Source organism: Rhododendron vialii, chromosome 1a (assembly GCF_030253575.1).
Source record: "Rhododendron vialii isolate Sample 1 chromosome 1a, ASM3025357v1".
In the NCBI taxonomy this organism is placed as follows: domain Eukaryota; kingdom Viridiplantae; phylum Streptophyta; class Magnoliopsida; order Ericales; family Ericaceae; genus Rhododendron; species Rhododendron vialii.
This window is the reverse complement of record NC_080557.1, coordinates 25,431,427-25,443,162: the sequence shown is the minus strand read 5'-3', so window position 1 is coordinate 25,443,162 and position 11,736 is coordinate 25,431,427. Positions and strand designations below refer to the sequence as shown.

At 40.8% G+C, this 11,736-nt stretch overlaps 1 protein-coding gene across 5 annotated transcripts; it reads right to left on the bottom strand.

The window, feature by feature from the left end:
- Window positions 1-4,932: 4,932 nt before the first annotated feature.
- LOC131335874 (subtilisin-like protease SBT1.6) lies at window positions 4,933-10,616 on the bottom strand. Of its 5 annotated transcripts, XM_058371437.1 has the most exons (6): window positions 10,280-10,616; window positions 9,730-9,848; window positions 8,158-8,231; window positions 7,000-7,258; window positions 6,553-6,907; window positions 4,933-5,206 (listed from the first exon to the last, which is right to left on the bottom strand). In XM_058371437.1, the coding sequence occupies exons 4-6, from the start codon at window positions 7,062-7,064 to the stop codon at window positions 5,195-5,197; spliced, it is 432 nt and encodes a 143-aa protein (XP_058227420.1). In that variant the 5' UTR covers window positions 7,065-7,258; window positions 8,158-8,231; window positions 9,730-9,848; window positions 10,280-10,616; the 3' UTR covers window positions 4,933-5,194. The 5 variants fall into 5 exon arrangements, 4 of the variants coding, with proteins under 4 accessions (XP_058227420.1, XP_058227436.1, XP_058227430.1 ...); XR_009202679.1 differs by lacking the exons at window positions 9,730-9,848; window positions 10,280-10,616 and adding an exon at window positions 5,571-5,630 and having other exon boundaries at window positions 8,158-9,425; XM_058371453.1 differs by lacking the exon at window positions 8,158-8,231.
- Window positions 10,617-11,736: the final 1,120 nt, after the last annotated feature.

The window sequence follows — 11,736 nt, the reverse complement described above, 5'->3', positions numbered from 1 at the left end:
AGGAATCCTAGGGCAACAGGGATGCTTGGGCAGCAAGCATACGCAAATCTATAAATATGAGGTAAACCTAGAGGGAAAAGGTACGCAATACGTTGTATTATTCGATATTTCCAACTGATAATTAGGGTTTCTCTAGTACGTGATACTAACTTTGCCATCGGAAGGCCTTTGCCACGAGAGGCACAAGTGCGTTCACCCCCTGTCTATTTTGCAGATTAGGGTTCCGACGACGAATTAGGATTCCGGTGAAAATGCACGAACAAACCGTTGCAATCCAATTGATCTGAAGCATCAATTGTTTTCATCCCCCTACAATTGGCGCCATCTGTGGGAAACGAACAATTTTTCAGAAAAATAATCATGATGGAAGAAGATCCAGTTACACCGTTTAGTCCAAAGGACCAGTTGGGTGGGGGAAGAGATAAATCCCCACCAGGTGCTCCGAGAAAGCCCACTGGTAGACATGACAGAGATAATTCCAAAGAAAAAGGAGATAAAACTGCTACTGGCTCCACGAGAAGGAGTAAGTCTCATCGAAGAGAAGAGTCAGTCACCCATTCAAGAAGTATACACAATGATAACGATGTCCTCGATAAAAAGAGAAGGGAAATCGAGGAGTACGCTCGTTTGATTAGAAAACGAGAGTACGAGATATAGGAATTGCAGCGGGTACAAGAGCACCCAGAAGATTCTGGACTTTCTCGAAGGAATTCCCAGAAGGACAGACGGACTCTGATAGTCCATAAGCAGGCTCATTCACATGGTAGAAGGAGCAGGAGTCCTAATAAAGGGCGATGCGAAGCTTCTCCACGAAAAAGGAGAAGTAGAAGTAAAAGCAGAACACCTGATAGAAGGGCTTCTTCACGAAAAAAGAGGAGCAGAGATCGAAGTTCCACCCCAGAAGAGGAGGAAACAAGGAAGCATCATCGAGACAGGTACGAGAGGCCTGATGCTTATTGGGTCAAGGCTACGGTTCACAAATTGAAGGAGCTCAAGGATGGGACAGTGATTGCACGAGAAGCAGCACGCAGGGCCCTAAGTAATATTGCAGCCTCCCCCTTTGCAAAGAGGCTACAAGAGGCTAGGTTGCCGAGCAGAGTGAAGCACGGTACATTCTTGCTTTACGAGACAAATACGGATCCCGTGGCTCACATACAGCATTATCAACAAGCTATGTTTATGCATGAGGGGAATGATGCCATCTTATGCAAGATGTTCCCCTCCAGTCTTGGCAAGGTGGCTTTAGCTTGGTTTCATAAACTTGCCCCACGATCCATACGAGGATGGAGGCAGTTGGCTGAGGAATTCACTGCTCGGTTCTTGACAAGCAGAAAAGCCCCAAAGACTTTTGAAAGTCTTTCTACCATGAAACAGGAGGAAAACGAACAGATCAGGGATTATGCAAAGAAGTACTGTGAAACTTTCAACAAGATTGAAAGCTGCAGTGAGGAGTATGCAATTGCCACCTTCAAGACTGGTTTGCCTGTTCGGGGAGAGCTGCATCGCTCATTGAATAAACATCCGGTAGCCACATTGGCTAAATTGATGGAACGGATAGAGCAACACGCCATAATGGAGGATGACATACTCCGTGAAGATGGCAGGACTGTTGCCGAGTAGCCGAAGGCACCTGTCAAAAAGGTGGATAAGCCAGAGCCCAAAACTTATAGAGAGAGAAAGGAGTATGGGCAGGCTAAGAAAGAGCCGTACAAGGATAAGCAAGCTCCTGACCCCAAATCTTTCTTTTCTATCACTACGGTTTGGAAGGAACCAATTTATAGGATTCTTTATCGAATAAAGAATCAGCCATATTTTAAATGGTCCCCCGAGTCTAGGTGGAGACAAGGATGCAAAACGTGCTACGAATCAGCACTGCAGTTACCATAAAGATTGGGGCCATATGACTGAGGATTGTGAGATGTATAAAAGACACCTTGATGATTTGGTCTCTCGAGGCTATCTCAAGGAATTTATCCAGGAGGATCCAAAGGAGAAAGGGAAAGCCATGGAACTGGGATACGAGCAAAATCCTAAAGGAGTAATCCACATGATACATGGGTTGGCCACACCTTATACGAGAAATAAGATTAGGCTGTTATAAAGGCAAGTCAAGCACGATCAGCATGTGATGCGACTGGGAAACAAGAGAGGGCGAGAGAATGATGCGTGCAATGAAAGCATAGCATTCACAGATGATGACCTGGGAGAAGTCCAAATACCCCACAACGATGCTTTAGTCATAACCCTACGAGTTGGGGAATATGACATTGAGAGGATTCTAGTGGACTCAGGAAGTTGTACAGAGGTGATGTACTACGATGCGTTCAAGAAGCTGGGGTTGGCCCAAACAAACTTAGAGCAATCCACAACACCTCTGATTGGGTTCGAGGCAGGAGCAGTCTGGCCTCTTGGAAAGGTAACGCTACCTGCTCAGGCTGGATCAGTGGTGTTGAGGACGAATTTTTTAGTTGTCGATGTTCCTTCTTCTTATAACGCGATTATAGGAAGGACATGGTTGCACAAGATGAGAGCAGTCTCCTCGACTTATCACCAGATGGTGAAATTCCCAGGATCGAATGGGGTTGAGGTACTTAGAGGCAATCAGAAAGTGGCACAACAATGTTTGATTTCTATCATTAAAAAAGCCCCAAAGGCCCATCATGTTCATACATTAGAAGTACCAGATCAACCAACTATCGAGGATGTTGGAAGAAGTCCGGTTGAAAAGGTGGTTGAAGGCTTAGAGAAAATTCAGATCAACGAGACTGATCCTGAAAGATATTTCTTAATCGGGGAATCATTACCAGCAGATGAAAAGGCTGAATCGATAAGATTTCTGAAGGAATATGTTGTATTTGCATGGGTGCCAGAGGAAATGCCCGGAGTGGATGCAGGTGTGATCTGTCACCATTTAAACGTTGATCCTCAGCATAAGCCGATCATTCAGAAAAAGCGGAGGGCAGCCGTGCAGCATGTGGATGCAGTAATTGAAGAGGTTGATCGTTTACTGGAGGCCAAAGCAATACGTGAAGTTTACTACCCAGAGTGGTTATCCAACACCGTTGTGGTGAAGAAAGAGAATGAGAAGTGGCGTGTTTGCGTAGACTTCACAGACCTAAACAAGGCGTGTCCAAAAGATAGTTTTCCTCTTCCAAGGATTGACCAGTTGGTTGACGCAACCGCTGGTTACGAGCGAATGAGTTTTCTCGACGCATATCGAGGATATCATCAGATTGCTATGTTTGGGTCTGATCAAGAGAAGACTTCGTTTATCACACCACGAGGGTTGTACTGCTATAGTGTTATGTCGTTTGGGTTAAAGAATGCTGGTGCAACATACCAAAGACTTGCAACCATCATGTTCAAAAAGCTCCTTGGAAAGACTATGGAAGTTTACATAGATGATATGGTGGTGAAAAGTCAAGATAAACTGGGGCATATAGCTGATTTAAAAGAAGTTTTTGAAATCCTGAGGGAGTACAAACTGAAACTCAACGCCTCAAAATGTGCGTTTGGAGTTCGTTCAGGAAAGTTCCTGGGCCATTTGGTGACCATGAGAGGGATTGAGGCTAACCCCTATCAAATTGCAGCCCTACAAAGGCTTCAAAGTCCCAAAACCACTAAGGAAGTCCAGAGGTTGACTGGAATGGCTGCAGCATTTAATAGATTTATCAGCAGGTCAAGTGACAAATGCAGACCCTTCTTTCAATTATTGAAAAAGAGGGAGGGATTCGAGTGGGGAGTAGAGTGTGAACAGGCCTTCCAGGACCTGAAGAAATATCTGGCAGAGCCCCCACTTTTGTCAACTCCACAGCCAGGTGATTCTCTAATTCTGTATTTAGCCGTTTCCGAGCATGCAGTAAGTGCAGTCCTGTTGAGGGATTTGGGAATCGAACAAATCCCTATTTATTATGTTAGCAAGACGCTACTGGATGTAGAGACAAGATATCTGCCCTTAGAAAAACTTGTCCTGGCACTTAGGACGGCCACAAGGAAACTGCCACACTACTTCCAAAGCCATAGGGTTGTGGTTTACACTGAGTTTCCATTGAAATCACTACTACGAAAAGCAGACTTCTCGGGAAGGATCTCGACGTGGTCCGTCGAGTTAAGTTAGTACAAACTCGATTATCAGCCACGCACGACAATCAAAGGCCAAGTGTTGGCTGATTTTGTGGCAGAGTTTTCTCCCACGGTGGCTCCTCTACCTCCTACGAGAAAGGAACAGGCGACTAAGACATCACCCATGAAGAATCAACCCTCAACCGAACAGGATCCTATGGAATGGAAGTTATTTGTTGATGGATCAGCATGTAATACTGGTTCAGGAATTAGGGTTGTCCTTTTTCCTCCTGAAGGAGTACTGATAGAACTATCTGTCCGGCTTGGTTTTAGTGCATCGAATAATGTGGCTGAGTATGAGGCACTCTTGGCTCGATTAAGGAGTGCAAAAACTCTAAAAGCAGAACGAGTTAGGGTGTATTGTGATTCACAGCTTGTGGTCAATCAACTGTCACTACAACAAAAATCACCTTTTACAGCGTTCGAAAAACGCTATAAAAAGTAATAGATAGCGTTCTCAGGAATGCCTTATTTGCCGATGCTGTGAAATGTCTGGACCTTTTGATAGCGTTCTTTCAATGCTATGAATTCTTAGTCTTTTATAGCGTTTTTTGAACGTTATATATTTGTACTCTGTTATAGCAGTGAAGGAACGCTGTGTGATTCTAGATCTTTAATAGCATTCTTTGTAAGTTATGGTCTCTACCTTAATGATAGCGTTTTTTGAACGTTACATATCACTGTCCTTTTTTTTGTGAGAGTTCAGCTCACTGTGTATGATTGCTTTAAATTTATTTCAACAAATCTAAATGATCCAATTGCCATGAATCCAACAACCATATATTCACCTAATTATGTACAAAATTAACATGGAAATAATAGTATTGCATCCGAATTGAAGTATATTATGTTAACATTGGAAAAAAACCAGTAGCTTCCAAATGCAAAAAGATATAAACATCCACATAGCCCACCTCTCTCATAGAAAAACAAAGAAGAGAAAAGGAAGTGTCAAAAGAAAATTGGTTCAACTAAGTTTCAACCCGCGGTAGCTAGATCACAATCTCCATCTTCATATGACAAAGCAATGATCTTCTCTCTTTTTTCTTTGATTGGCATCGATCTTCTCCTTCTACTTGAAGACCTACAACAAAAGAAAACATTTTTATTTCTATTTAGAAAATCTAAGTTTCTAATCAAATCAACTTTTGCACTTTTGCACTTTTGCAAAAGAAAAGACTAATCTCTTGGTCATAACTAAAGTGCATGAAAAAGTCAAAACTCTTTCAAAATCAGCAAACCTAATGGCAGGCTAAATATCCAAACCACACAAAGCAAAACCTATAGAAATATTTACCCCCTCCCCAATAGATATACTTTTGCCCCTTCTTTTAACTTTGAATCCAAGTCCAGCACTTGCCATACTTCATATAAAAAGACTTTAAATACCATATCATGCTCTAGAAAATAAACCAAGATCTTTCTAACACTTTCAGCAACCAACATACCTTTAGACTCCCGAAATAACAGTTCCAACTTCTATGCACCAAATTCAACACCTAATTTCCCTGTTTCAGCAACTACAACATTATATTCCAGCAAACAAAACCATTTAGCATATAGCATTTAACATCAAATTCTTGAATTCAATTTAAATTTTCAAGCTTCATGTTCTACAGTTCTAACAACAGATTTTCAACAACAAAAAGACATTCCATTAATCATGTTTTCACCAAACAAGGACAATAGACTAGAAAGAGTAACTTCAAAGAGCGTTCAGGTGACATCTAAGAAGAAAAAAGCTATAGCAAAAAATAACTGGTGTTTATTTAACCAGCATACTTTGACACACTCCAAACAGTGCGTGTCTGCTATTATTGCATCTCTATAATAGTATTTTTGCAAAAACGCTATAAAGCTATGTTATTAAAGCCCATATATGTTGAAGTGAGTTGCAATCATTTGGTGCCAATGGAATCAAGTGAAAGGTCTTCACTTGAAAAAAGAAGTAAAACACAACGTAAGGATAATCTCACTTATTAGCCCCACATGTAAGGCTAATATAGCATAACAACTGAGCAGGACAATAGTTAGCTTCACTAATGTTATTCTTAAAAGAACGCTATTAACTAATGCTATTAAAAGGCAGATTTGTTGTAGTGAGTCTAGGCGCAGTGACGTCACGCTACCAAGAGAGAAAAAGGAGTACGTAATCTTATTTTCTAAAACCACCAACCGATATTAAAGCTACTAAAGTATTCCCTTAAAAAAAAAGGGACCATTGTAGTTTATTCCATGCAAGAACAACATTGATGTGATCTATTATCTAAGATGAAGGAGATGTGTCGGTAGTCAAGCGCTAGACAAATGGAAACTTTACATCCAACCTAAAAAATTATGGGAGTACTCTTCATAAAAATTTCGCAAACAAAAGTATATTCCCTTCACAATTATGAAATCGACAAGTCGAACACCCATATCCTTGTTTACCTTGAGTATATTAGGTTGGAGGCCATTCGGACCCATGGAAGAGAACGCTGCCATGAACGGTGCTGGTCTACTGCCCAAGACAGTTTCCGGTGGGATCAACATCGCCGTTGGACTATTACTAGCTCTAATATAGTCGAGAATGGTGACTGAATCGTTAGAAAACACTGCTGTTCCGGGAAGCACATGATCATCAACGGATATCCCTATGCCATTCACAGGATTTTGCAGAACGAAACCAATCCCACCAGCATGTTTCACCTCCAAACCCTTCTCAACATTGAAGGAATACCCACTTAGGCACACGACAATTTTTCCTTCGACGAGAGCTGGGGAGAGAGTTCCATGGAGGCATAGCCTGGAAAATTCAAGTACATGATTAAGGCATTGGAAATTAGTACAAATACTTCTTCATACTATTTTCACTGATGCAAAAAGGAAGAAAATTACCCGGTCTTGTCTTTGGGGGTTGTACTGGGAATTTCTGAGTTTTCGGCATAAACTAGTGGGTACATCTTGCCCAGCTTAAATGGAGTCACCGTCTGCCCCTATGTATGGATCAGGGAAGAAAAATTAGACACCAGGAATCAAATTCGATATATACGTACCTTGTGGTTTCTCTCGGGGTGACCGATAATCCTGTGTGTTATTTAGAGGTCCATAATATGCCTCATATCCCTTTAGAAAGTATCTAGCTCCAATTATTTTCCTGCATAAAGTTAAAATAAAATCTCATTATTTTTCATTTTGAACTATGGGCAGGTATGAAAAACTGTACTTGAAACAATTTTGTTAGGTCTAATGAAAGCACTTTATTCACTGCTACATGCCATAAAGCGAGGTTTTCTTTTCCACTTCAAAAAAGGAAGTTATTTTTCCCTTCTTTTCCTCTTCAGGAAAAGAATTGGTGATCTTTTTATGCGATCGCACATACACCACAATCTAAGAAGGCCACAATGAACAAGAATGCAGGGAGATGTGATGGTAAGGAGTGGTACAATTTTTTCATCTCTTTTCTTTATGCCACCCAAGTACTCAACTGTGTTCGAAACAATAATTCACTTACGAAAAAGTTTTATGCAGGAAACTTGTCTTAAGAGTTTCACAATGTCAGCTTCAAAATTACACAACTCAATGGTGGTGGTTGTGGTTGTGGTTTGAAATGGAAGCACTATAGTCTACAATAGTTCGTATCATTTGCTTCTGTTCTAAAAAACAATACGAAGACCACGTCTGTATAGTGATCTCGTGATGACTTTATGAAATGGTCATAACTAAGAAGCAAGTATACTAAACAAACCAAATCCTAGGTTAATTTTAAAAACACAAATCATGAGGATAACCAAGCTAAAACTCAAGCAAGAAATCGATCTTTGGCATACTCAATTTTTTACTTCCAATTCTTGACAAGTTCGATCCTACTTTCTATGCATGAAAATCTTATTTCGACCGTGTGTCCAACAAAAGAGAACCGTAGAAGCTGTCAGGTCACGAGACATATGACTATGGAACAATGGTTCAGATATCAAGATGACTCATTGTCAATGGGCCATTCTTGGTCAGACAATTAAATAAGGGAACGTAGCAAAACCATGAGAGGAGGATTACCTACCATAGTATATCAATAAAACAATCAAAATGAAAGCATTTAGCCAACTTGATTCTTAGTATGCCACCCAAACCTGATAAAACATGCAAAACCAACAAAATAACGTATGTAAATCAATAAACTCAGACACGTCTCATGATAAAGGAGTGGATGAATACACCTCTCGCTGGCTCCTCAAAAAGGTCGAACACATTTAAAAACATGAATACTTGAATCAAATGCTACAGATTTACAGAGATTGAATATAGGTTTTTCTTTTTGTGTTAACTTCATGGATCTTCCGATGTCACGAAACATGGATGCAATTGATCATCAAAGAATCTATGCAACACACTATGTTGATATGTTCAATAAATGTAATGCACTGATTTTGATAAACGAGCAAAGATATTTCTAAGAGAACTTTTTGTTGTCCTGCTTCTTGGAAATAATTAAAAAAGCAAGGCAAAGGCCATATCAAACTATCAACCTATCCTCTGAAACTAAGACAATTCAACATATATTTAAGAAAGTCATTTCGGTTTTATTGCACTTGATCTGAAAATTATGGCCAAGAGTTTTCTTGCTGTTGATTCCGTTACAAATTAAAATTAGTCAATAATTTTAAACTAGCAATAGAATTGGAAGGATGAAGTAACCGATAGCGCCACAACATTGATAAAGAAATCAATAAGTGTTGCCCCCATCCACCTTCAAACATAGTACTCTTAGATTCACATGTTTCATAAGCAAAAAGCACATACATCTAGAATTTGAAGGCAGATGAACGCGCGTGCATAGAAACGTGGATGCCTGAGCTTCCAGCCTCACTTCTTGTGAAATTGGCAAAAGTAATTAAAAGGGAGGCATCAAACATATAAGTGGACCTTTTAAGTATATGAAAGAGGAAAAAGGGCAAGGGAGATGCTTTCAGTTAGATTAAGAAGTTGGATAAGTGGCCACTATAGCCTAAGGGGTCAACATGAGATTCCATGGGGCAACATAGGTGGCTCGATCATTTCCTAGCAAAGTGCAGACATGTAGGATGAGAGACCTGAGAGAGAATTACAATACAACTTTCCAAAATAGCCTGTTCGCTATCGTTTTGCAGCTTTTGCTTTCTATTGTGTGCGCAATTGTCAAAAAATACAAAAAACTTTATTGGTGGACAGATTTTGAAACTTGTAACAGGAAGAATGTTTCAAAATCGACTTTAGGCAACAATCAAAAAGATGTTTCTGAGTTGTTAAAAAATGAACCTAGTGCCGCTAGAAACTGAATACGACATGAAGACGGAGATAGTAATTTGTTCCCAAAATCAGGATCTGAAATCTACATTTTTGCAATACGGTATTTTCAAATGGCAGCTAAATAGGGACTGCAGATTGGAAAAACGTACTCCCCATTGTACTAAGGTTCAAGACACCGCGCACTTGAACCTTTAGCATCTCAGGTTTTACTAGGATCCATGTATGTAATAATACTACAGAATGAGAGAGCCCTAGGTCAATGTGAACTTGTTTATTGGCAATGCATGTGCATAATTAATAAGGAATAAAGATCAATTAATGAAAGGAATCTGTGAAATTAACCTTAACTCGTAGCTGCAAAGTGAAATCGAGCCTTAACTTGCAGCTGCAAAGCAAAATCGAGCCTTAATCTCGTTGCAGCGAAACGAAATCGAGAGATTAAATGCCGTTAAATGTTAAACCTATATAAAAACCAGATATGAGAATGGGGTAACCCAGTGAAACACATAGGAGAGGAGAGAATGAATCAATTCAAAAGCTCAAATATCTAGAATCACAAACCCCAAATCACAAAAGAAAAAAACCATAATTTGTAACAAACAGTGCAGAATCACAAACCCCCAACCCTAAAATTGATTAACCGTAAATAAATGTCTTTCAAAATCGAAGTGGCTGGGTTTGTGCATGTTCAAAAACTTCTCACTCTACAACTAGGTTTCTGGCTGGGTTTGATTAATCGTACATGATCGAAAGCTTCTCACTCTAAATTCGAAGTGGTTGAGTGTGTGCGATGGTTCTATCTGCTAGTTGATGGGAGAACGATGGTGAGAGAGAGAGAGGAACAAACCCTTTTAGATCATATTATTGGAAAAATAGAGGAAAAGGACCAAACCTTTGGGTGGAACATAGAACGAAGTGGGTTATCGGCTCTTCAACCCCAAAGAAAACGACGATGCCCCTTCTCTCCGAGAAAACGATGTAGATTTTCCGGCGACAGCAGCGTGGAGGGAGGAGGCAGTAGCGGTTGTGATGCCGGAAGGGATCATTTTCGGGAGGTTGTTCGAGGATGTGATTGATAAGCTCAGGGCACCATTCCCAAATCGATCGATTTTGAGGACAGAGTTCAGCTCCAAAGACGGAGCTCTTTTACTGCGCCATGCGTGTTGCAGTTGAAATCTATACAGAGAGAGGGAGAGAGAGAGAGAGAGAGAGAGAGAGAGAGAGAGAGAGAGAGAGAGAGAGAGAGTTTTAGGGCTTGAAATTGAACGCGGAAGAGAGGAAGAAGGGATTTCCCACAAAATCCCCAAATGGGGTTGCCGCCTTCATAGGTGCACGCTATAGTTAAGTTAATGAAACGCTATCAAAAACCTTCCGCTTCCCTACAGTACCGCGTACGCTATCTTAGCCTCAATATGCAACTCTATTATAGCATTTGTGAAAGAACGCTATCATGTTATGCTATAAAAGGCCTTCTTTGTTGTAGTGTGTCCGGGGAATATGAAACCCGAAGCGAAAAGATGGTAGCTTACGTAAAGGCAGCCAAAGACCTGCTTAATACCTTCGAAAGGGTATATATTGAACAGATAAGTTCTGGACAGAATGCTCCTACAGATTCATTAGCTTGGTTGGCTGCAGCTGTACCAACTAAGTTCAAGAGGAAGGTGCCTGTAGAATATCTGAATAAGCCGAGCATTGGGAGGAATGTAGACTTGGTCTTGGACGTGAACCAAGGACCAAGTTGGATGGACCCAATCGTGGAGTTCTTACGAGACAAGATACTCCCTTCTGACAAAAAGGAGGCTCATAAGTTAAGGATTAAATCTGCTAGGTTTTGGCTGTCCCCAGAGGGTAAGTTATACAGAAAATCCTTTACAGGACCGTATTTGCTATGCGTATATCCTGAGATGGTGCAGAAGTTTCTTCATGAAATCCACGAGGGAACATGTGGGAGCCATGCTGGAGGCAGATCCATTGCCCACCGAGCAATTACCCAAGGCTACTGGTGGCCACACATGCAGGAAGATGCAAAGGTGTATGTGAAGATTTGTGAGAAGTGTCAAAAATTCTCACCAATGATTCGAACACCAGCCGAGGATCTGGTGCCTTTGACAAGTCCCTGGCCGTTTGCTCAATGGGGAATGGACATCGTGGGTCCACTACACAAAGCAACTGGGAATCGAAAATTCCTGCTAGTTGCAACAGATTATTTTACTAAGTGGATTAAGGCAGAACCACTGGCCAAAATCACTGAACCCATGATAGAAAGGTTCGTATGGAAGAGCATCATCACTCGCTTTGGGGTCCCTTACTCATTGATCACAGACAATGGATCCCAATTTCAGAAGAAGT